General features: G+C 43.3%; 3 protein-coding genes and 1 long non-coding RNA gene across 11 annotated transcripts in view; 1 reads left to right on the top strand and 3 right to left on the bottom strand.

The window, feature by feature from the left end:
* Positions 1–580: 580 nt before the first annotated feature.
* On the bottom strand, positions 581–9,010 carry LOC139028873 (tight junction protein ZO-1-like). The gene is made up of 4 exons (XM_070447379.1): positions 8,918–9,010; positions 8,366–8,582; positions 4,253–4,396; positions 581–2,473 (listed from the first exon to the last, which is right to left on the bottom strand). The coding sequence occupies exons 1-4, from the start codon at positions 9,008–9,010 to the stop codon at positions 2,379–2,381; spliced, it is 549 nt and encodes a 182-aa protein (XP_070303480.1). The 3' UTR covers positions 581–2,378.
* Positions 9,011–9,168: 158 nt separating this feature from the next.
* Positions 9,169–23,602, bottom strand: part of LOC111974518 (tight junction protein ZO-1) — a 162,475-nt gene continuing 148,041 nt past the window's right edge. For 4 of the 8 annotated variants that reach the window (XM_070447293.1, XM_070447294.1, XM_070447296.1 and 1 more), the window contains 6 exons: positions 19,425–19,733; positions 17,424–18,329; positions 17,032–17,114; positions 12,055–12,273; positions 9,440–9,549; positions 9,295–9,319 (listed from right to left, as the gene is read on the bottom strand). In XM_070447293.1, coding sequence (XP_070303394.1) covers positions 9,465–9,549; positions 12,055–12,273; positions 17,032–17,114; positions 17,424–18,329; positions 19,425–19,733 — 1,602 coding nt within the window. In that variant the 3' untranslated portion in view covers positions 9,295–9,319; positions 9,440–9,464. Of the gene's footprint in view, positions 9,320–9,439; positions 9,550–12,054; positions 12,274–17,031; positions 17,115–17,423; positions 18,330–19,424; positions 19,734–23,602 lie in introns of all 8 variants that reach the window. The other 4 variants (XM_070447290.1, XM_070447292.1, XM_070447291.1 and 1 more) reach the window with 3 other exon arrangements.
* On the top strand, positions 21,233–22,556 carry LOC139028838 (tight junction protein ZO-1-like). The gene is made up of 2 exons (XM_070447298.1): positions 21,233–21,336; positions 21,572–22,556. Exons 1-2 carry the CDS (start codon positions 21,247–21,249, stop codon positions 22,187–22,189), a joined length of 708 nt encoding a protein of 235 aa, XP_070303399.1. The 5' UTR covers positions 21,233–21,246; the 3' UTR covers positions 22,190–22,556.
* LOC139028839 (uncharacterized) lies at positions 23,010–23,223 on the bottom strand. Its single transcript, XR_011481077.1, has 2 exons — positions 23,142–23,223; positions 23,010–23,069 (listed from the first exon to the last, which is right to left on the bottom strand). It is a non-coding gene; the product is annotated as an uncharacterized lncRNA (long non-coding RNA).

Here is a 23,602-nt window from a genome sequence, read left to right as displayed (position 1 = left end):
GAGATGTCTATGAATTGTCTGAATTCAAATGACCAATATCACATACATTTCTTCAAATTATAGCCCCCAACCAAATGTTTGAATGATCCATCTATAATTTATACAGACAAGCCTACTTTATTAGATTCACAAAGGCTGAGAACCATCAATTGAGATGAAGTACAAGGCACGTTTAGTACATTGGGAGTAAAAACATGCATTTGCTTTAAAACAAGTTGATACTCTCCATATTTGTAATTTTTTTATTCATAATGCAAACAGAGGGTAAAGCCACACAGTCCCTAATCTTTGAATACCAGCCTTCTGTGGTGCTGACCTTGCGGAGACACAGCCACAGGGCTCTAGAGCACCATCTGCACCGGCCAAGCTGGTACTGCACTTAAATCATGCCGCAGTATCTAAAGATAATAGAAATTCTACAGCAGCCACCTTCCCCCCTCCGCTTTGTAATGGACGAAGATCAAACTATAGAAATCCAGCCTAAGCAGAAAACGAACATGATTACATATTTCACCTGAGAATCCTTTAAACTATTAGAATGTTATATTTGGCTCATAAAAATACAAAACCCCAGAAACACTTTACTTTAAAAATTATTTTATTCATTAATACAGTGGTATACTTAAAATTGTGTCACAAAGGAGAAAAAAAAGTCAGCCACACGTGAAGAGCTAATATCCAATTGAAGCTGTGTTATCATATATAAAGAAAATAGTACTGGTGTGCCGTAATATATGGTCTATTAGTACAAAAATACATTTCAGGGCACAAAATAATACAGCATCCAGTATCACAAATAAATGAGGGGGACAGAGCACACCCTTTTAAAGAACAGGTTTGAAAAGTTGTTTAACCCAAGCACTTTCCTCTTTTGCAAATAACCATAAAAAGGTTGTGTGACTATTATTTATATGTAGTGTGAATATATTGGTAGAAAATGTGGATTTTATTACTGCTAATAGTTACAAGTTCCAAGGCTCAAGGGTATAACCAGATTAGAAAGTAAACCATGGTCAATTCATTTATTTTTAAAAACAGTTTTCTCTGAAGTTTTATACAAAATAACAAAGACATACAAAAGTTAATTTACAAACCAAGAACCAAGGCCATATGCTAACTTTATTTACAGCCACTTGTCTTTTTTGTAAAGTTTTTCTTTTTCTTCTGAAGTCATATGCATAGCAGATAAAGAAAGCATACCTTTATTAGCTTCAATTGTTCTTGTGCGCTAAACCCAAGTTCATTTATACAGTGGGTTGACAAAATGGCAAGAGAACTTCATTTTTCCATAATTTATCATCATAACTTAGAAGAACCCAGAGGTTTTTACTGAAAAAGTGAATAATATGCAGATAAGGCATCACTGCTTGTTAATGTAAGAGGGTTTTAACATGGTGAGGGAGAACTGAGCAGGCTTCTGGACCTGAGTCATAGCACATGCATAGATCTTGATACAGCAGGAGTAGAATTCTGGTACTCAATACAAAGTGAATCCAAGGTCAATTTACAGAAAGAAAGAAAAAAGGAAAGGAAGGAAGAGCCATTCTAGTCACAGGATGAACATGTTAGAGGCATGAGTTGGGCTTTAAATCCACCTCAAAGTATTCCACCTTCAGCTTCATTTTCTCTTCTGCAGATGCTTGCCAACTTCACTATCACCATAATCATTACCACAAAGCCATACATTTACATCTTCATCACTTTACTGCCCATCTCCCTGGCACCGAATTCCAAAACCGTCACAAATCTGTCAATGTGGAAAAAACATGACCGTCTTTGTAAGTCAGCCAATTCAAAAGGTGACAAAAAAGGTTGAAGTCTGATTCTTGAATTCCGTTTTCTAGAATTGAATTTAAAATTATATTTAAACCATATACTATATATACTGTATGCATATATAGTATAAATACACCTACATGTATGTCCATCTACTTCAATAGTAAAAACCTCAAACCATTTTCCTGTTATGTAACAATTAAAAGTTAAAACTTGGCGTATAATGTGATGAGTTACTCAGTGGCACAGGGCATGCATTCCATCACTGGTTAAATCATGGTGTGTTTTGTATTTTCTTCAAGACCTCGGAAAGAGTTAAAGGACAGCACATAGGGGAAACTTCAGTCTCCTTCCATCTTCCATGGGCACAGTAAACAATGCTGGAGCACTGGGTGTAAATACATCATTGTGTATGGTCCACCCCTGGAGAAATGGTGTGTGTGTGTGTGTGTGTGTGTGTGTGTGTATGTATGTATGTATGTATGTATGTATGTATGTATGTATGTATGTATGTATGTATGTATGTATGTATGTATGTATGTGTTTATTATCCCTCCTTTCCCATGGTTTCACATTCAGTAACAGGCCAGCTGTTGCACTCTTCAGAAGTGGTCGATGAGCACAGACACACAGTTGGCTCCCACCAGGTAGTTGGGGTCTCCTGGGAGAGACTGATTCTGCCAACTCTTGGGATCACCTGAGGGGGAGAGAGAAGGAACATGGTAATGATAACAGGTGGAGAAAGGGTATAAGGTTCATAATACATAATTCACTTCTTGCTAAACTGACAACCAGCAAGCTCCAAACACTAAACTAAAACACCCTTTGTTCCATTAAAGCCATATATATACATGCTGTTTGTGGTAGGATGTAGCTTGACAGAAGTAAACTTCACATTACATTGCTAAAACCACTCTTGATTTCAAATTATAGCTCTTAAGGATAGAGTATGTACTGGCAGTGACTGTAATTTGCGATTAATGGCCCAAGCCCAGGCCTTGAGCCAAGAGTATTGCCTCCACAGAAGAACAAATTTAAATAATTGTTTAAAAAAATGGCTTTAGACTCAAAACTGTTACACTAAACTGCACCATTTCTTCCAAACCACAATGCAGTTGCATTTTAAAGCACCGTTATTTCAGATAATTGCATTCATTCCCTCAGGGCCATGTGAGTAAAGTGAGTTATATGAGATCTTCAGATCAAAGTGCTGAACAATTTCAGGCTTTTAGCATGCTTTGTTGTTCTGATAGGAAATCACAAGTGAGGATAATGCATCCTAATCATTATAGTGTAATTACGCCTAAATGTCAAAGGGATTTTAGCAATGACAGGTCCTATCAGATAGGATCCATATGAGGACCAAGAGGTGTTTAACTGATTTTACTCCGATCAATTGTCAATGACTCAGATTATTTGTTAGAGGTTCACAATTAGTCAGTGCAGCAGGAGGAATGTTCACTGTGAAACTCATAATGACATCAGTACATTAAGGTAATGTTTTGTCAGAAGTAAACTGATCAAGTGTGGTTTGGATTGAATCTCTCCTGTCTGTGAGCAGACTTCTTTCAGAACCATTCCAAACTAAGACCACTAAGTCACACACTATGCTGCTTCCTTACTGGAAACTSCCATTGGGTCTGGGCAGCTCAGCACCCAACTAGAAAGGAGACACAAGTAGAGCCTAAATGAAGCTAAAGAAGGGCCTTGTTTTACAATAAGAGGATTAGAACACAGTCCTGTAATCCTTCTACAACGAAGCAGGACAACAAATGAACAAGCCAACGAGGCAGCAGTAGGCTAATTTAGCCCTTCATGTCCAATTCTAGCTGAGGGTAATTAGTAGCTAATCCACGGCTGTGCCAAGTTTACCATTAAGACATATAGAGAGGAGCGGAGGGAGAGCAGAGAGCTGACTCGGTTCTGTTCTGATGCTGTCAGACAGATTTCAGATCCAACCCACAGGCTGTTCTCACATACACAACATCTGTTAGTACTGAGGGAGCCATGCGTCTGTCTCTGAGAGGGTCCTCTTCCAAATTTAAGAGGACCGCTGACCACTGTGTTTCAGGATAGACGTTTGGGTGGCTATGTGAGAAAAAAAAATCACTTGTGGGAAAAGAATGTGAAATGATTCACTACAACAAAGACCTTACTAATCTTATCAACACAAAACTGATCGGCGGGATGCAGGTCCAATGGAACCATCTCAATGTCAAACAGATGACATACACACTAAGCGGAGGAAAGAACGGAAAGAAATATGTTTCAGCATGAAAAAGCAATGACAAGAAGAACTTTGATCTGAAGACCACATCAAATAAATAAAGATCAGTGGAGGAATGAGTGAGTGAACAAACCSAAATACCAAATAAATGAAACCATGAAAATCATACAAAGTGACCCACAACCATATCAGTTTGTCACAAAGCCAACCCAAAGCCCCGACCCCAAAAGGACAGAGAGGACAGCGTACCCGACGAGGAGTCGGAGGATTTTAGAGCAAAAGACCAACCATCTGGGGTCATAGACGCACAGTGAGGTAAACGCAGCTCCACAGGCTTCAGGAACTTGAGGCCGTGAGGGCCACACATCACCAGCGGGCTGAGCAGGGTCTCTCCTTGAAACAGATACACACCACAGGGTTAGAGGCTAATACATATACACACAGAGTTCCTAAGATCACTGAAGCTGTTGGGCTCCTTAATGGGTTTAAACAGACACGGTGAACATAAGACAATGAGAACCGTTAAAGACCAAAGGAAAATATACATATCCTAGAAAAATGTAAAGAGAGAAGATGACAGAAAAGAGGGATGAAATTATCTGTGAAAACAACATTATCTCACTATTTGGATAGTAAAATAACCCCACCGTGGACTCATACAGCTCCTATCATAAGTATTCACCCCCTTGGATTTCTTCACATTTTATTGTGTTACGAAGTGGGATTAAAATGGATTTAATTGTAATTTTTATTTGTCAAAGATATACAAAAAATACTCTAATGTCAGAGTGGAAAATTGTTTTTATTTTTATAACGAAAAATAAAACACTAATATACCTTGATTAGATAAGTATTCACCCTCCTGAGTCAATACATGTTAGAAACACCTTCGGCAGTGATTAGAGTTGAGTCTTCTTGGGTAAGTCTCTAAGAGCTTTGCACAACTGGATTGCGCAATATTTGCCCATAATTCTTTTCAAAATTCTCAAGCTTTGTCAAGGTGTTGGGGATTATGGCTAGACAGCAATTTTCAAGTCGTGCCAAAGATTTTCAAGCAGATTTAAGTCAAAACTGTAACTTGGCCACTCAGGAACATTCACTGTCTTCTTGGTAAGCAACTCCAGTGTAGATTTGGCCTTGTGTTGTAGGTTATTGTCTGGCTGAAAGGTGAATTCTTCTCCCAGTGTCTGGTGTAAAGCCGACTGAAGCAGGTTTACCTCCAGGATTTCGSCTGTGCTTAGCGACATCCCGTTTTTTTTTTAATCCTGAAAGATTCTCCAGTCTTTGCCGATGTCAAGCATACCCATAACCCTAATGCAACAATGCTTGAAAATAAGGAAGCATTTTGGATGGGTTGGATTGGGTTGGGTTGGATTTACCCCAAACATAAGGCTTTGCGTTTAGGCCAAAAAGTGTATTCCTTTGCCATGTTTTTTTCCCCCAGTATTACTTTAATCCCTGTTTGCATGTTTTGGAATATTTTTTATTCTGTATATTTGTATTGTTCATTTCACTCTGTCATTTAGGTAATTATTATGGAGTCACTACAATCTTGTTGATCCATCCTCAGTTCTCCCATCATAGCCTGCTTTGATGCACCTGTACTGACCTCGCCTTCTGGATGATAGCGGGATGAACAGGCAGTGGCTCGGGTGGTTGTTGTCCTTGATGATCTTTATGGCCTTCCTGTGACATCGGGTGGTGTAGGTGTCCTGGAGGGCAGGTAGTTTGCCCCCGGTGATGCGTTGTGCAGACCTCACTACCCTCTGGAGAGCCTTACGGTTGTGGGCAGAGCAGTTGATGATACGGTTGATGGCGGTGATACAGCCCGACAGGATGCTCTCGATTGTGCATTTGTAGAAGTTTGTGAGTGCTTTTGGTGACAAGCCGAATTTCTTCAGCCTCCTGAGGTTGAAGAGGCGCTGCTGCGCCTTCTTCACAACGCTGTCTGTGTGGGTGGACCAATTCCGTTTGTCCGTGATGTGTACACCGAGGAACTTAAAACTTACTACCCTCTCCACTACTGTCCCRTCGATGTGGATAGGGGGGTGCTCCCTCTGCTGTTTCCTGAAGTCCACAATCATCTCCTTTGTTTTGTTGACGTTGAGTGTGAGGTTATTTTCCTGACACCACACTCCGAGGGCCCTCACCTCCTAGGCCGTCTCGTCGTTGTTGGTAATCAAGCCTACCACTGTAGTGTCGTCCGCAAACTTGATGATTGAGTTGGAGGTGTGGATGGCCACGCAGTYGTGGGTGAACAGGGAGTACAGGAGAGGGCTCAGAACGCACCCTTGTGGGGCCCCAGTGTTGAGGATCAGCGGGGTGGAGATGTTGTTACCTACCCTCACCACCTGGGGGCAGCCCATCAGGAAGTCCAGTACCCAGTTGCACAGGGCGGGGTCGAGACCCAGGGTCTCGAGCTTGATGACGAGTTTGGATGGTACTATGGTGTTAAATGCTGAGCTGTAGTCGATGAACAGCATTCTCACATAGGTATTCCTCTTGTCCAGATGGGTTAGGGCAGTGTGCAGTGTGGTTGCGATTGCGTCGTCTGTGGACCTATTGGGACGGTAAGCAAATTGGAGTGGGTCTAGGGTGTCAGGTAGGGTGGAGGTGATATGGTCCTTGACTAGTCTCTCAAAGCACTTCATGACTCCACAAATGTCTTGTTAACAAACCATAGTTTTGGCAAGTCGGTTAGGACATCTACTTTGTGCATGACACAAGTAATTTTCCCAACAATTGTTTACAGACAGATTATTTCACTTATAATTCACTGTATTACAATTCCAGTGGGTCAGAAGTTTACATACACTAAGTTGACTGTGCCTTTAAACAGCTTGGAAAATTCCAGAAAATTATGTCATGGCTTTAGAAGCTTCTGATAGGCTAATTTACATTATTTGAGTCAATTGGAGGTGTACCTGTGGATGTATTTCAAGGCCTACCTTCAAACTCAGTGCCTCTTCGCTTGACATCATGGGAAAATCAAAAGAAATCAGCCAAGACCTCAGAAAAATAATTGTAGGCCTCTACAAGTCTGGTTCATCCTTGGGAGAAATTTCCAAATGCCTGAAGGTACCACGCTCATCTGTACAAACAATAGTATGCAAGTGTTACACCATGGGACCACGTAGCCGTCATCCCGCTCAGGAAGGAGCGGTTCTGTCTCCTAGAGATGAACGTACTTTGGTGCGAAAAGTGCAAATCAATCCCAGAACAACAGCAAAGGACYTTGTGAAGATGCTGGAGGAAACAGGTACAAAAATATCTATATCCACAGTAAAACGAGTCCTATATTGACATAACCTGAGAGGCCACTCAGCAAGGAAGAAGCCACTGCTCCAAAACCGCCATAAAAAAAAACAGACTACGGTTTGCAACTGCACATGGGGACAAAGACTGGAGAAATGTCCTCTGGTCTGATGAAACAAAAATAGAACTGTTTGGCAATAATGACCATTGTTATATTTGGAGGAAAAAGGGGGAGGCTTGCAAGCCGAAGAACACCATCCCAACCGTAAAGCATGGGGGTGGCAGCATCATGTTGTGGGGGTGCTTTGCTGCAGGAGGGACTGGTGCACGTCACAAAATAGATGGCATCATGAGGCAGGAAAATTATGTGGATATATTGAAGAAACATCTCAAGACGTCAGTAAGGAAGTTAAAGCTTGGTCGCAAATCGGTCTTGTATGTAAACTTCTGACCCACTGGGAATGTGATGAAAGAAATAAAAGCTGAAATTATTCATTCTCTCTACTATTATTCTGACATTTCACATTCTTAAAATAAAGTGGAGATCCTAACTGACCTAAGACCGGACATTTTTACTAAAATGAAATGTCAGGAATTGTGAAAAACTGAGTTTAAATGTATTTGGCTAAGGTGTATGTAAACTTCCGACTTCAACTGTATATATGGGGGAAAGAGGAAATGGTAGTCATTAAAAAAATCATGTCAGCACCTATTATTTTCACACAGAGTCTATGCAAGTGATTATATGATTTGTTAAGCAGTATTTTACTCCTGAACTAATTTAGGCTTGCTAYAACAAAGGGGGTGAATACTTATGCAATTACTATATTTTTATTAATTTGTAAAAAAAMCGTAGAATTTTCTTTTCACTTTGACATTATGGAGTATTTTGTGTAGATCAATAACAAAAAATAATTGTAACGCAAAAAAATGTAAAGAAAATCCAAGCGGGGTGAATACATCTAATACCCACTGTACAGCCAGCAATTAAGGTAGCTAAACACACTTAAAACTGAGGAATAGAATATCTTCAGACTGAAATAAAGCTTGGCAAAAGACCCCATGTGAAATCTTTTAACTCCCGTGTACCATGAACCCATGTCTGACCTTTCTCCTTGTCCAGGGGGGGCAGGATGCTGTTGTCCCGGCAGACTTTGAAGTAGATCTCCTGTTCACGCCCTCGGGGATGGCCCCCTGTCGGGCGATTGATGATGCTGACACCCGTCTCGATGGGCTGCAGCACACCCCGCATTACAGTGAAGACCCCCGCGGGCCGTGGCCCAACCACCGTGTGACCTTCATCCTCATCATCATCTCCAGAGCACTGGGGGCTACAGGGGGAGAGTTGTCACAGTCAACCAGAACACTAGAGCCAGTTAGAGCCCGCCTCTGAAACATTGTGACACCTTCTGGATGGGCAAAGGCATTGGTATCATTCCAATGTGTCAACTATAGAACTGTAAGAAACATGACCATGTGACTTTGCATGCTTTCTTTTCTCTAGCCATGCACAGAAACACTCCTCACTCCTGGTGTGTTTCTTCCATAATACATGAAGCGAGGCGATAACACTATAATCTACATATTATAACTGTGAACCCAGTATAGTTCAGCCAGTGGGTAGACTGCCCCTCTAGGAGTGATGTTGAATCCTCTCACCTGACAGGGATGGCTCCGTTGCGCAACAGGGCAGTTGATGTTGTTGTGCTGGTACTTGGACCTGTTGTCCCTGGTGCGTGTGAAGGTGTCCATGCCAGAGTCCGGTCTGTAGGCTGGGGGAGATCTGGGGCTTGACTGGGGCTGTGCTGTTGGCTGGGGCCTTGATGGCTGGGGCCAGGTCGGTTTTTGTGTTGTGGGCAGCAGTTTGTGGTTGAACTTGGGGGCTGTCAAACTTCCTCTCTGAAGGGCTTGGCGGAGTTGGTGTAGGGCTTGGGGACGTATGCGGTTGTAGCTGGTAATTCGGCCGGGCCTTGGGCTGGTCTCTTCATTACCGTGACCGCTTCACTGGAGACATCCTCAGGGTAACTCTTCTGGGGCAGGTAGTTGTCGTGACTGTGTCTGCTTTGGGAGAGTCATGGGGATCTGGTAAGTGAGTCACTGAGTGTGCGTGTATTTATATTTATAGATGAAAATACTGCATGTAGAACTAGACTAGTGTGTGTCCTACACTATAGTGCTTACCCTCACGTGAGGTGGGTTTGGGTAGTTATGGCAGGTGGGGCAGCGGGGGTAACCTGGGAACGGGTTCATATCTCCTCTCCACAGGACTGACCTTCTCCACTGACTCTGCCCTGTAAAAAAACACAAGCAGCACATTCAACCAATGTCACAACGATGGCATAAACATTTGGGTTTAAGGTAAAGAAGAATTCAGGGCCAGGGTTATAATGTTTCACAGTTTGTCACATATACTTACTACTTCAAAAATCTAACCTAAACAGATATACATCAGTGATGTGCCATGTATCCTCAAGAGAAAGGTTCAATTACTGCAGTCCAGTTAGTCTGTTAGTTTTAATAAAACACCAGTGGCTCCATCTAGTTAATTGACTGTATTCATTTACACAGTGCTTCTCCAAAACACACTTTAAAATATGCTTTCCACTACTAGTGCCCATAAAACCTTACAGTGCAATTGATAATTTTGAAGCAGTTACAAGTGAGTGGTTTTGTAATTAGCTAATTACAGAATGGGGCAAAACCATGTAGACATGGACCTACTAAAAGTAAGTTTGTCAAAACAACACATAGGAGAATGGAGCAACAGCAATACTGAAGCAAAATAGCAATACCGACGCATACAGTGCAGCTTTGACATCCAAAGTAGCCTGAATATCTCGAGGCAAGTTTTACAGTGGTAAAACACCTTGTATGAACAGTGAAACCTATTGTTGATAGTTGAAAGAACGAATAAAAGAATACTGTGATGGTATTTTTTCCTTTCCCACACTTAATCTTGTATCTTTGGCATGGTCTTTGACTGAAGCGTAGAATACACACAGTGTGGTACATCAAAGTAACCCTTCTACTGCCGCCCAGGAGGATAACAAAAAAAACACAGCTTGCCTTAAACTTAGTTTTTCATTTGTCAGTATGGGCCAACCACAACTCTGTCCTTTCAACTATAAGAGGACCATTTCCAAGGCAGGGTGAATCAATATTCTGGTGGTGGTGTGTGTGTTGCTGAGAGATATACCGTAGCCTAGCTTTAGACCCCAGGAGTAGTGTGTGTGTGGTGTGTGTGTGTGTGTGTGTGTGTGTGTGTGTGTGTGTGTGTGTGTGTGTGTGTTGTGTTGTGTGTGTGTGTGTGTGTGTGTGTGTGTGTGTAGCCAAGATAAAAAGCTTTAGACCCCCTTGAGGTTTCTGTCTGGTGAGTGTGCTGCAGGGGGAGAGTAAGCTATATTGTGTCTCCCACCAGAGTATGTGAGCGGAGTTGAGCGGTGCTTTCCAACCGCTCCGCTAAAAAACGCTCCTCGCTCAAAAAAATAAAAAAACTGATGCTCCAAATTCTCTCCATTCATTAAAATCACAATTTAACCAACACCCATCTATTTTGGTGACTACCTGGACCTACCATTTGGTTTTGAAGTATTAAAACCAAACCATATGGTTTGAATGAAAAGCATTTTAACAAACAACAGGAAAAGGTGACTGTAAGAAGCGCTCATCCTTTCAAATAGGCTACATGTCGTATTAAACAGCATATAAACACTAAATAGGTCAGGAGTCAGACAGGTAGCCAAAAATAAATTATTTAGGCTATATTATTTCAAGGTTGTAGCCTACAAAGCAATACATTTTGAAGCATTTGCAAGTGCGACACACTGGGCTGTCAGAGACATTAAGCGCTCAGCACACAAAAGACATTTTGTTCTATTAAATAATTATAGTCTATAAATTGCACATATAGGCTGTGACTTACTTAAAATTAGATACAAATTAAACAGAAAAATGCCTTACTAGGCTACATCTACAGTGCCTTTGAATACATTTTTAGAAACATGAGTCTGTGGCTTCATGTGATGGTGCCTGGAGAGCCTGGAGAGCAGACCAATAGTGGAGAGTACCCTCTCAGAGCCACTGGTGATGCTAAACACCCCCCTAAACACTCTTGCCAGGCTGGGCAGGGATGCATAGTTTTTTCTTTCTTTTTCCTGTTGGTAGGCCTAAAGGATTTTTAGGTAAAATAACCCTATCAAAATGGAAAGATCCTTGGAAGAGGTCATATTCCAGACCGATTGGGCCAAAATCAATGATGGCCCATTGTATAGATAATAGAATGAAAATTAACTTAACGTTTTAGAGATCTGATTTTGAGTTTATAAATACTTCGCTACAATGATACACTTAGCTAGCTACCCAACTCGTTCCTTTCTGTTAGCATGTGCACGTAGTAAGTACACCATCATGCTTTCGGGATACCTGTCTTTTCAGATTCCCCAATGATTATTTAGTTGTGGATACTACTTCACTGCACTCCCTCTTGCTCTTGGTCCTCCTCATCTTTTTAAGTCACCTTGATTTTTCACCTGTGTGTTTTATCAGTTTCTTTATAAAAATATTTAGCATACTATATGACAGTAGCTAAAGCAAGGGGCTACAGCAGCACACAAGTAGACRACAAAAAAATGCATGCTGGGCCGGGCATGCCCTGAGCTCATGAAGTGAGCGCTACTGGAGCGAAATTGGAGCGGGCTCCACTCCTCGCTCCACTCCACTCACATATTCCGTCTCTCACTACAGTGATTTGATTTCCTACCACATATCCCAGAGAGTGACGCGTGGGAGTGAGTTACCTTGGGTAGTTGTATCCGGGATGTGCTTGTGGTTGAGATGCARGTTTGGTTGCGATGACAGGTGTTGTCTGAGGAGGTGCCTTGCCTGCGTCCAAGCTGCGCCGGTCAAAGTAGGACAGCTGTTTCCTGTAGTACTCCTCGTCTTCATCTGGGTCATAGTGGTTAGAGCGCACTATGTCATCATCGGACACCTCCCGGGGCTTCTGAGGCTCAGGGACTCTGAGGAGAGAGATAAAGAAGGGATGAGGCAATGTGGGGAGGTTAATTAAATACCAGATAAACCATATAAAAAGAAATTCCTCTAAAATATATTGTGGGGCGTTTGTTTCGATCTCTAAATCACTACAATTTAGCATGTAACAAATCAAACAGAACTACAATGAAAACATCAGTGCTTCAATTATAAACATGTGTACAGGACAGCCTCTGCAATACGCATATAGCATATTACTAAAATAGTAAAAACCTCAAACTCTGCACATCAGTCAAAGTTGGAAGGTAGTTTCTCTTAGTTTCCACCGAGGGGCGCTCCAAGACCAACAAACAGCAGCACCAGTGGTAGGCATTGTTTTACGGCAGTTAAATGCTTAACTTGCAAGCCCTACCCAACATTGCAGTATTCATATAAAAATGTAGAACTAATAAGAAAATACAAACAAAAAAAACACAAGAAATATGAGGAAGCTATATACAGGGTACATGCACAATGTGCAGGGATACTGGAGTATTTAAGGTAGATATGTACATGCAGGCAGGGATTAGGACTGGTTGCAGGATAAATAATAATAATAGTAAGCAGTATGGCAGCAGCATCAGTGGTGGGTGTGTGCGTATGTCAGTGTTAATGTGAGTGTGCAAGTGTCATGTAAACAGGTCTGAAAAGTGACTGGTAGCAGGAATACATACATACTTATGGTAATATACATGTAAACAGGAGTGACAGTGATCAGTAGAAGGATAAATAGATACAGTACATACTAATGACAATCAATAATATATTAACAGCAGCATAGTAATACATCTAATCAATAATTATCTTGCTCTCCAATGCACTGTAATTTAAAGTAACTGGCCAGTGAAAATCTAACTTCAAAGTTAATATTCTGTTAACCTCTACGGATCTGTGTCCCTATACCGGGACGATTGTTGCTAACCTGCGCTAATGTGACTAGAATGACGTTGTAAGTAACAGCAAACTTTCCAGGACATAGACATGTCTTATATGGGCAAAAAGCTTAAATTATTGTTAATCTAACTGCACTGTCCAATTTACAGTAGCTATTACAGTGAAAAAATACCATGCTATTGTTTGAGAAGAGTGCACAAACCAAAAACTTTTATCATGGCAACTGGTTTGATACATTCACCTCTGAAGGTAAATAATGTACTTACATTCAGTAATCTTGCTCTAATTTGTCATCCTGAGGGTCTCAGAGATAAAATGTTGCATAGTTTTGTTTGATAAAATCCTTTTTATATTCAAATGTAGGAACTGGGTTCTACAGTTTGAATCCCTGATGTCTTATATACTCCTACATTAATTTCGCATTTCGACAAACTTCAACGTGTTTCCTTACAATGCCAAGTAGCGAGTCTTTAAATAAGAATTTGTTCTTAACTGATTTGCCTAGTTAAATAATGGATTCAAGGACATACATTTGGTGTATTAGAAGCTATTATTTGTACCATGATTGTCTTCAATATTTTATTTATACAAAGTTTGCAGATTTTCAATTCACTGTAATGGGGATCCTGTTTTCAGTTAACAATGCCTGCAATACCGCTGTCAGCCTTGAACCTCCATGGCTTCAATGAGAGGGGGCAGTCGTTCTCCCCTGGGGTATGCCCACACCATTCCAACATAGAAAAACAGCCTTTAAACATAATTATCATTTTTGGAAGKWAAACTATTTCACTCATATTGTTATTATTAATTATAGGTCATATTGTATAGAAATTTGGAAACACGACAGTTACTTTAAGCTTTAAAACGGCAAGGTTCTCTCTCTGCTTCATGGCAAAATAGGTTGAATTGCAGGATATTAGCTTTATAGCTGCAACAACAAAACATTTCTCTACTCCATGACAAAATGTGTAGAATTGCTGGAAATTAGCTTGACAACTGACCTTTTTTTCTCTCCAATGCCAAGTAGCAAGCCTTTAAAATGTTCATTCCCACGGCCCAAGACTTGGTTCKTCCGGCCATGGTAAATCTCTATGTATGTGATTTTTTATTTAACTCTAGTTGTGTTCTGAATTTGATAACACAAATGGTGGTCCCCGGCCCCAAAACCTTTGAGAACCCATGGTTTAGGATTCTGTTGGTCTGAGCGTTGATGCAACTGTACCACCTGCGGGACGGGAGTATGGAGAACAGTTCTCAGACACACCCTGGAATGTACGTCCTGGATGGCTGGGAGCTCACCCCCAGTGACGCGCTGGGCTGTACGCACCTCCCTATGTAGGGCTTTCGGGTCGAGGACGATGCAGTTGCCATACCAGACGGTGATACAACCAGTCAGAATGCTCTTGAAGGTCCAGCTGTAAAAGTTCCTAAGGATCCGAGGGGGCATGTCAAATCGTTTCAGCCTCCTGAGGAAGAAGAGGCACTGCTGTGCCTTCTTCACAATTGTGCTCGTATGAGAGGACCATGTTAAGTCCTCAGTGATGTGGACACAGTAACTTGAAGCTCTTGACGCTCTCCACTGAGGCCCTGTCGATGTGGATGAGGGTGTGCACCCTCCCCTGTTTCCTGTAGTCCAAGATCAGCTCGTTAGTCTTGCTGACGTTGAGGGACAGGTTGTTGTCTTGGAAGTCTCTGACCTACTTCCTGTCTTCGCCATTGGTGATCAGGCCTACCACCGCTGTGTCGTCAGAAAACTTGGAGTTAGAGTCGTGCGTGGTCACAGTCGTGGGTGAACTGGAAGTACAGGAGGGGGCTAAGCACACACAGAGTGGGTCCGTGAGGAGCCCCCTTGTTGAGGGTCAGCGTGGCGGAGGTGTTGTTGCCTACTCTTACCCCCTGGGGTCGACCATCAGGAAGTCCAGGATCCAGTTACAGAGGAAGGTATTCAGTCCCAGGGTACCGAGCTTGATGATGAACTTGGAGGGCACTATGGTGGGAGAGGGCAGTGTGGAGTGCAATTGATATTGCATCATCTATGGATCTGTTGGGGTGGTATGCAAATTGGAGTGGGTCTAGGGTGTCTGGGATGATGGCGTTCATGTGTGCCATAACCAACCTTTCAAAGCACTTAATTATTACAGATGTGAGTGCTACAGGACGGCAGCCAATGTGGCAGGATGCCTTAAGAGTTTTTAGGAACAGGAATGATGGTAGTCAGCTTGAAACATGGGGATTACCGACTGGGACAAGGAGAGGTTGAATATGTCCTTGAAGAAGCCTGCCAGCTGGTCTGCACATGCCCCGAGGACACACCCTGGAATACCGTCTGGCCCTGCGGCCTTACGAGTGTTGACCCACTTAAAAACCGTTACTCATGTCAGCCTCAGAGAGAGATCACCCAGTCCTCCGGCTCCTCAGCGGGGGCCCTCATGCTGAGCTCTGTGTTAGTCAAAGCACGCATAAAAAACATTGAGATTGTCTGGTAGAGAGGCATCGTTAGGCAGATCACGGCTTCCTTTGTACTCCATAATTAACTGCAGCCCTTGTCACATGCGTCAGAGCCGCTATAATAGGATGCTACCTTGTTCAGATCTTGCCCTTTTGCTTGTTCGATGGCTCTGCAGAGGTCGTAGTGGGACTTCTTGTATGCTATCGTGTCCTCAGCCATTGCCTCGTGGTTGGCTGCTATAGCCCTGTGAGCAGTAGCTGTCCTTTAGCTTAGCACGCACCTCTGTGTTAATACAGGGCTTTTGTTTGGGGAAGCAGCAAACCTTCACTGTGGAGACAACGTCAGTGATGCATTTCCTGATGAACATATTCCAGTCAGCGCTAGCAAAGCAGTCCTGTAGAATAGCTTCTGCTCTGGTAGACCATTTTTCTATGGAGCTCATCATGGGTCTTCCTGTTTGAGTTTTTGTTTGTAAACAGGAAGCAGGAGTGGCACGGAATTAAAATCACTGGCAACAAGAAAAGCAGCATCCGGGTGCATGGTTTCCTGCTTGTTTATAGCCTCGTACAGTTCATCAAGTGCCAGCTTGTTGTTGTTCTCCTGATGTGGAATATATACAGCAGTCACAATAACAGATGAAAAGTATCTCAGGAGGTAAAAAGGTCAGCATTTTACCATCAGGTATTTCAAGACGTGAACAATAGGACGAAACTCCATTTCACTCTCCTAGAGTCTGCACACAATTTGCTGTTGATGAAGAGACATACCCCTCCCCCTCTGGATTTCCCTGAATCCGATGTCCTGTCCGCTCGGTGAACAGAGGATATTGCAATTACGAGTGTCCTGTTGATCCCAAATCTGCGAGAGGTCACCCATCTTATTATCAAGTGACTGTACATTGGCCAAAAGAATGGAGGGAAGTTGTGGCTGGTTTTCCTTTTGCCTTTGTCTCACCAGGACGCCCGCTCTCCTGCCTCGTTTTCGCCGTCGTTTCTTCTTGGGTAGCCCGAAGATTTGGTTGGAGGTACACAAAAAGAGCCCAGGGCAGATGAGTCGAACTCGAAGTTGAACCCAGAATCGAGTTTAGTAACAGCCGGTCTGATGTTCAAAACTATTTGACGATCATATGTAATGATAAAAAAGTAGATAAACGCCAAAATAATAGCTAAGTTGGGTTGTCGGAAGCAAGATGGCAGCCATACAATACAGTACACCATCATATTCATATCATATCTTCAAAAGTAATTTACTTTTCTAAGCCCTATTATCCACTTCAGAGTGGATCCCCTGACAGCCCTAACAAACACATCAGCCCCTCAAAGATAAAGCAGCATCTGTTCTGTGGTGTGATGTAGGTATGTTTGGGGGGGGCTCAGTGCAGTACTCCATTATGACTCATTACCTGAACGACTTCTCCTGGTCCAGATTGCTGAGTGAGTTGGCTTTAGGAATGCACGCACCTGGTTTGGTGGGCAGATCTGCTGACTGTGGGAGCAAGATTGAAATGCAAATAAAATTCCTGGACAAGTAAACCTTTAAGGACATCACTTGGACCAACCAAATATAATTAGAAGAGGTCTGGGTCAGGTAATCCTGTGAGCATTACCAGTGCTAGGTTCCGGTACTCATTTTGAGTACTGTTTGTATTTAGGTGCAGAAGCTCCACAATACATTTGAGCTAATATTCTAGAAGAGGAACAGGAGCTCGAGCAGTAGAATATTTGAGCTCCTGCACAGGTCAGGAACTAAGCATTACATACGTGCACAAGAGTGAGGTGTTTTCCAGATGCTTACCCTGAGCCCGAAGGCGTCCCCTGCCTCCTTGGCTCGGTCCACAGACACAGAGCGCTTGTTCTCAAACATCTTGACCCTGGACAGCACCGACTGGGCCCTTATGGCCGGGTCGTCCTCCRGCTCCACTCTGGGGGGAGGGGGAAGGRGATTGGGGGCTGTAGTGATCACMGTGTCCCCAGGTGAGGGACGGAGAGCCTCTGGTTGTGGTTTGGGTGCGGGCACRGGGGCGTCAAAGTTCATGATGGGTTCATACTGTTGGGGCGGGGGCTTGTAGCCTCGGTGCTGAGGTGGTGCCTGGTTGTAGGCAGGCYCAGGTCCTGGCCGCTGGGCAGGCTCCCCCTGGTAGTACTGTTTAGGGGGCTCTGGAGAGCGTGTTGCAGGGGGATACGGGTGAGGCTCCTGGTCGTAACGTAGAGGAGCGTAGCCCCCTGGGCCGGATGGAGGAGACTCATCGTAGCGGATGGGTCCTGGTCCTGCAGGCTTTCCATAGCGAGGTCGTCCGTTGTAGCCCAGCGGGGYCTCATCATAGCGCGGCTGAGGRGGGCTGTAGTCTYGCTCGGGTCCGTCTTCGTAGGACAGCCGGGGGTCGTAGCCAKGYCCAGGRGGKTGCTGYTGCTGGTGGGGTGGTGGGCCAGAGGTCTGCTGGTTGTARGGAGGCCACTGGTCATCGTAGTGAGGCACGYTTTTCTCGTGGTGCAGTTGAGAGTCGAAGTTACGATACTTTGGTTCCAGGTAGCCACCCCCGTCGTAGCGGTTRGGCGGGTGATCGTAATCTCTGTACGGGTGTTGGTCCTGRTACGGAGGCTGGGACTCGTAGGTCATGGGCGGCMCCATCGCCGGAGACGGCTTTACACCACCATGGTTCACTCTGACTGGCTCCTCCAGGTAGGGATCCTTCTTGTACATCTGAGGAAATAAACAATGGAAGGAACATATTGTGAGTAATGGGACAAGAGCAACCAGTAGCACACATCCAATAAATAAATGTGTATATAAATATAACAATAAAGTAAGAGAAGACAACGTAGAATATTAAAACAGAAGATTAATAATGGCTGAAGAAGGAAGCAGAGAGGAAGCAGGGAGACCTGAAATAGAGACACTCAGAGGTAGGGGTTAAAGGTCAGGTCAAACAGAATGCAGGTCTGAATGTCAGATCACAGCAGCCAATAGGCACAGGAGCTCTCCATATATATCAATATATATACACAACATACCACTTTAGTTTAAACTGCAACCCAAAAACAAAACCAACAAAGTTGATACAAAACAAAAAATATATCTTGATAACATTACACGCCAAATTAAATTACCGCAATAAGATATCTGGAACTTTACAAGCAAATGTTTATCGTACAATGTAAACCATTTTAAAAACCATGGCATTTGAAAAGTAGTCATTGAACAACATAACTTTTCTGAGTTCAGAAAGTCATTATTTACTTTAACTTCATGGGATGTTTAAAATCCATAAAACATATACTCCACAGTTGGAGCGGAATGGCTACATTTCAAATTCAGGGAATAAAACAACAATAAAATATCCAAAATACTGATTGATGACTTTAAGAGAATGTCGCCAAATAAATCTATATAATTAAATGGTCCATTCAGTCTGCATCAACCAATATACCACCACTATCTGTTCTATTGCTACGTTTAAACAGAAAAGAGAAACCAACTGAAACATGTTGTAGCCATGCAAAGAGGGTAAGCAACAGTGAGAGCCTCAGGTTCTTCGCTGCTCTTCTCTATATAGGTACCACACCAATGCAGCAATCAGTCTATATTCTCCTCCAAGAAGCCCACTGTTGTTTACGAGTGCTCAGATACACACAGTCTCTCTCTCTCTCTCTCTCAGAAGCACACAGTGGACAGCGGGCAGGCATGCAAGAGTGAAAGGAAAGCGTGTGACGGGCGGTACACAGGCAGGCAGCGACAGGCCACAGCAGACCGACAGCGGGGTCGGCCGGGGCCAGGCCACTTCCAGACGATGGGTACCTGTGGTTCTGAACTGGGCGGTCCGGATTGTAGGGGTTCGGGTTCGAGCGTTGGGGCCGGGGCCAGGGGCTGAGCTAGATCAGGGGTGCGCATCCTAAGCCAGTCAGCCTCGGGGCCGGGGCCTGGGCTGGGTTCGCTCTGGGGAGCAGCGATAGGGCCAAGGCTTAAACCATGGCTCAAACCCGCTACACCATTTACAGTGTTGTTGACAGCAGTGGGCGCTGCCTCTGTCTCAGCCAGTAACACAGGCTGCTCAGGCTGCTGGGGGAGGATAGGCATGGTGGCCGGAACAGCCTCTGCTTTCTCWTTCTGTGAAGTGGTTCAGAAACGTTTAATACACGGTGCCACTGCACGAGGGAGATACACCCTCACTAATGTTAACGTTACAGCGTAACACAGCCTGCTCTGTACCTCCTCCACCGACAAAAAAAGAGAGGAGATGGGGGGGACATGTCCCCCCGTGAGTTGCGCCCTGGTGCGGACTATCAGCCGGTGCCACAGTACAGTTAGTGTCTTAGCGGGTGCTGTTCTCTGTGTCCCCTCCTCCTCACGCAGGCAGGGCTGCTCAGGGCCCCGACTAACCTCCCACAAGGACCCCAGCCGTCATTACCCATTCCCTGCACGGCTCTGCCCCGTATGAAATGGGAGGCGTTTCAATAATTTTTTTACAGACAGGACACACGCAGCCTCTCCTTTCCTCATCGTTGGTTACTCCCTATTCCACATGGGTCTGTAAATGAAGCACTGCCTGGTATTTTAGAACAAGCCTAGAGAGGAGAACAACAGAGAAAGTGTCACCTGTGGTATTTGTTAAAGTCAACAGATTGACACTGCCAGGCAGCGCTATAGACTGTTGTTGGACTCATGACAGCTCATAGTTACAACAGTGGAAAAGGCTACAAACGACACACTTTGGGATGATACAAGCAGTATACTAGAATAGCTTTCCCCTCATGTAGTATATAATTAATCATCCATATCTGAATCAATGATAGTTAGACATATCAATACTTACTGTTCAGGGACGGTTTCCCAAAGCATCTTAAGGTAAGTTCATCGTACCTTCGTAGAGCATCGTTAAATGCCCGACTGTTTCCAAAAACATCTTATAAGTTGCACTTGAAAACCTCGTAATCTACCGCCTGCCACAGACCACTCGTAGAACAGCTAAGTGCGTGCTTTTTTTGCCCCCCACGTCACTTTTACACAGAAGATCTTCGTAAACAAGAATCACATGTTTATATCGTCCTCTGTGACCACGGATACTTAGAACAAAGTTGACTACAATACAAAGTTGCCAATGTCTTTCAATTGATACAAACAGGACGTATAAAGATGATTCCAATGAAATCAGATGACTGCATTAAATATTAAACGGTACCTATAGGCCTATTTCAATCATATTGAAATACATTTCATGTTATCAATTAATGTGTTAGTTCTATTTTTGCTACTGTCTGTAATTTGTCTCAATATAACTGAGTATACCAAACAAATATCTCTCTAGTCGAGACTATCCGCGTCATATTTGAATAATTGAATGTTAGGTATTTTAATGGAGAAGCTGATCCTAGACAGCCTTCCTTTTTTTGATCCTATCAGTATGACACATGCTCCAACGGCACGATAAGGCATTCTCTCTGCGTGGTGTTTCAACGTTCATTCCTATCGGGAAACCGCTCTGAGTGTTAATCTAATGGTTTTTCAGAGGTTTGAGAACAGTTTTTCAGTGATTATGAGAATTGTGTTATTGGTTTCTGTTTCATTTGAGGGTGCTTTGTCTCTGCTCTTCTTTCTCTCTATCTTCCAAGCCACCATTAACATGAATAATATGAATGACGGGTGGTACGGTGCCCTGAAGGAGACCATTCAACAGCAGCAGAACCAGCTGGTGTGGGTTTCAGAGGGAAAGGTAGGAACTCAGCCGAGACTAATATCATCAACACTTACCAAACATTTACTTTAATGAAAATGTTGTATTCAAAATAAATGTCAGACATTTTTTAATATACAATGTATTTGTGGCATTAATACATTTCTCTGTCTCTCCTCACTGTAATGGTGCTGCTTCTGCTCTTTTCTCCTTCCCCCCTCTCTCTTCCCTCTCCTCCCTCTCTCCGTGCTGTCCTCCTGTCGTGTCTCCCCAGGCGGACGGTGCTCCAGATGATGACATGGATCTGCATGATGACCGTCTGTCGTACCTGTCGGCTCCGGGCAGTGAGTACTCCATGTACAGCACGGACAGCCGCCACACCTCCGACTCACGAGGACACGGACACAGAGGGCGGGGCCTACACCGACCAGGACTAGACGAGACGCTGAACGACGAGGTGGGCCTGCCCACTGAGCCCGCCATCACCCGCTCCTCGGAGCCCGTCCGAGAGGACCCGCCAGTAATCCAGGAGCCCTGGGTACGGCGGGTACCAGCACACAGTGCAGCCCGACCCCTGAACCGGATCGACCCAGCCGGTTCAAGGCACCAGGGCCCAGCAGGTACCGTTTATGAGAGCCGTGCATCTGCCCTGTTGTCTCGAATCCGTGGTGTGCGTGAGGAGGGTGTTCTGGCGCCGCTATTGAAGCAGTGTTTTAAAACAGTATTATCTACTAGCACAAAAACAAACAAAAAAGATGGAAAGAAATTTGTGTACTTAAGTATTTATTCACTATCGTTGTTTGTGTGCGTTTTTTTATTTTTTGAAGAAAAAAAAGAAAAAAGCAAGAATAAGCTTGACTGTTATAATCAGTATTCATACGTGTTAGTGTGACTGTTATAATCAGTATTCACAACCTGTGTTAGTGTGACTGTTATAATCAGTATTCACACCTGTGTTAGTGTGACTGTTATAATCAGTATTCACAACCTGTGTTAGTGTGACTGTTATAAATCAGTATTCACACCTGTGTTAGTGTGACTGTTATAATCAGTATTCACAACCTGTGTTAGTGTGACTATTATATCAGTATTCCAACCTGTGTTAGTGTGACTGTTATATCAGTATCCACAACCTGTGTTAGTGTGACTGTTATATCAGTTTTCACAACCTGTGTTAGTGTGACTGTTATAATCAGTATTCCAACCTGTGTTAGTGTGACTGTTATAATCGGTATTCACCACCTGTGTTAGTGTGACTGTTATAACGGTATCACCGTGTAGTTACTTATATATTCACAACCTGTGTTAGTGTGACTGTTATATCAGTATTCACAACCTGTGTTAGTGTGACTGTTATATCAGTATTCACAACCTGTGTTAGTGTGACTGTTATATCAGTATTCACAACCTGTGTTAGTGTGACTGTTATATCAGTATTCACAACCTGTGTTAGTGTGACTGTTATATCAGTATTCACAACCTGTGTTAGTGTGCTGTTATATCAGTATTCACAACCTGTGTTAGTGTGACTGTTATTATCAGTTTTCACAACCTGTGTTAGTGTGACTGTTATATCAGTATTCACCACCTGTGTTAGTGTGACTGTTATAATCGGTATTCACACCTGTGTTAGTGTGACTGTTATAATCGGTATTCACCACCTGTGTAAGTGTGACTGTTATAATCGGTATTCACCACCTGTGTTAGTGTGACTGTTATAATCGGTATTCACCACCTGTGTTAGTGTGACTGTTATAATCGGTATTCACGACCTGTGTTAGTGTGACTGTTATAATCGTATTCACGACCTGTGTTAGTGTGACTGTTATATCAGTATTCACGACCTGTGTTAGTGTGACTGTTATAATCGGTATTCACGACCTGTGTTAGTGTGACTGTTTTTGTTTGATGTCGATGTTCTCACTGACGAGAAGAAGTTTTGTGTCTTGTCAAGTGTCTGTATCGGTACCACCTATGTGCTCTTCCTAGTTGTTTCACTTGTGATTCGGACTGATACCGTGATACCAGAAAGTATTATGTGCATGTTGGAAATGTCAGTGTTAACCACGTATTGCTGTAAATGTATTTATCTGGGTCGATTCGGCCGTTATGATATCCACGAAAAGCTTGTCTGCTGATGTGTAAGAGAAAAAAAGAAAAGCAAAACATTGTACTGTAATCTAGAATTAAAATCCAATCAGACTACATTAACAACGAAACTTTGTCCTGTTGCGAATTCTTACGTGGCAGATTGATCATCTAAGCCATCAGTTGAATTGTCCGAGGATGGTGAGTTACTGAGTCG

The sequence above is a fragment of the Salvelinus sp. IW2-2015 genome, linkage group LG15 (assembly GCF_002910315.2).
Source record: "Salvelinus sp. IW2-2015 linkage group LG15, ASM291031v2, whole genome shotgun sequence".
In the NCBI taxonomy this organism is placed as follows: domain Eukaryota; kingdom Metazoa; phylum Chordata; class Actinopteri; order Salmoniformes; family Salmonidae; genus Salvelinus; species Salvelinus sp. IW2-2015.
The sequence above is the reverse complement of the archived record's forward strand: the minus strand, read 5'-3'. Positions and strand labels throughout refer to the sequence as shown.

Bases quoted from the DNA above. Each gene is read 5' to 3' on its own strand.
- LOC139028838 (XM_070447298.1), top strand. From the start codon at position 21,247: ATGAATAATATGAATGACGGGTGGTACGGTGCCCTGAAGGAGACCATT. The intron at 21,337-21,571 runs GTAGGAACTCAG...GTGTCTCCCCAG, and splicing joins TGTGGGTTTCAGAGGGAAAG to GCGGACGGTGCTCCAGATGA.
- LOC139028873 (XM_070447379.1), bottom strand. From the start codon at position 9,010: ATGGACACCTTCACACGCACCAGGGACAACAGGTCCAAGTACCAGCAC. The intron at 8,583-8,917 runs GTGAGAGGATTC...TGTAGCCCCCAG, and splicing joins AACGGAGCCATCCCTGTCAG to TGCTCTGGAGATGATGATGA. The intron at 4,397-8,365 runs GTCAGACATGGG...ATCTGTTTCAAG, and splicing joins CCCCCTGGACAAGGAGAAAG to GAGAGACCCTGCTCAGCCCG.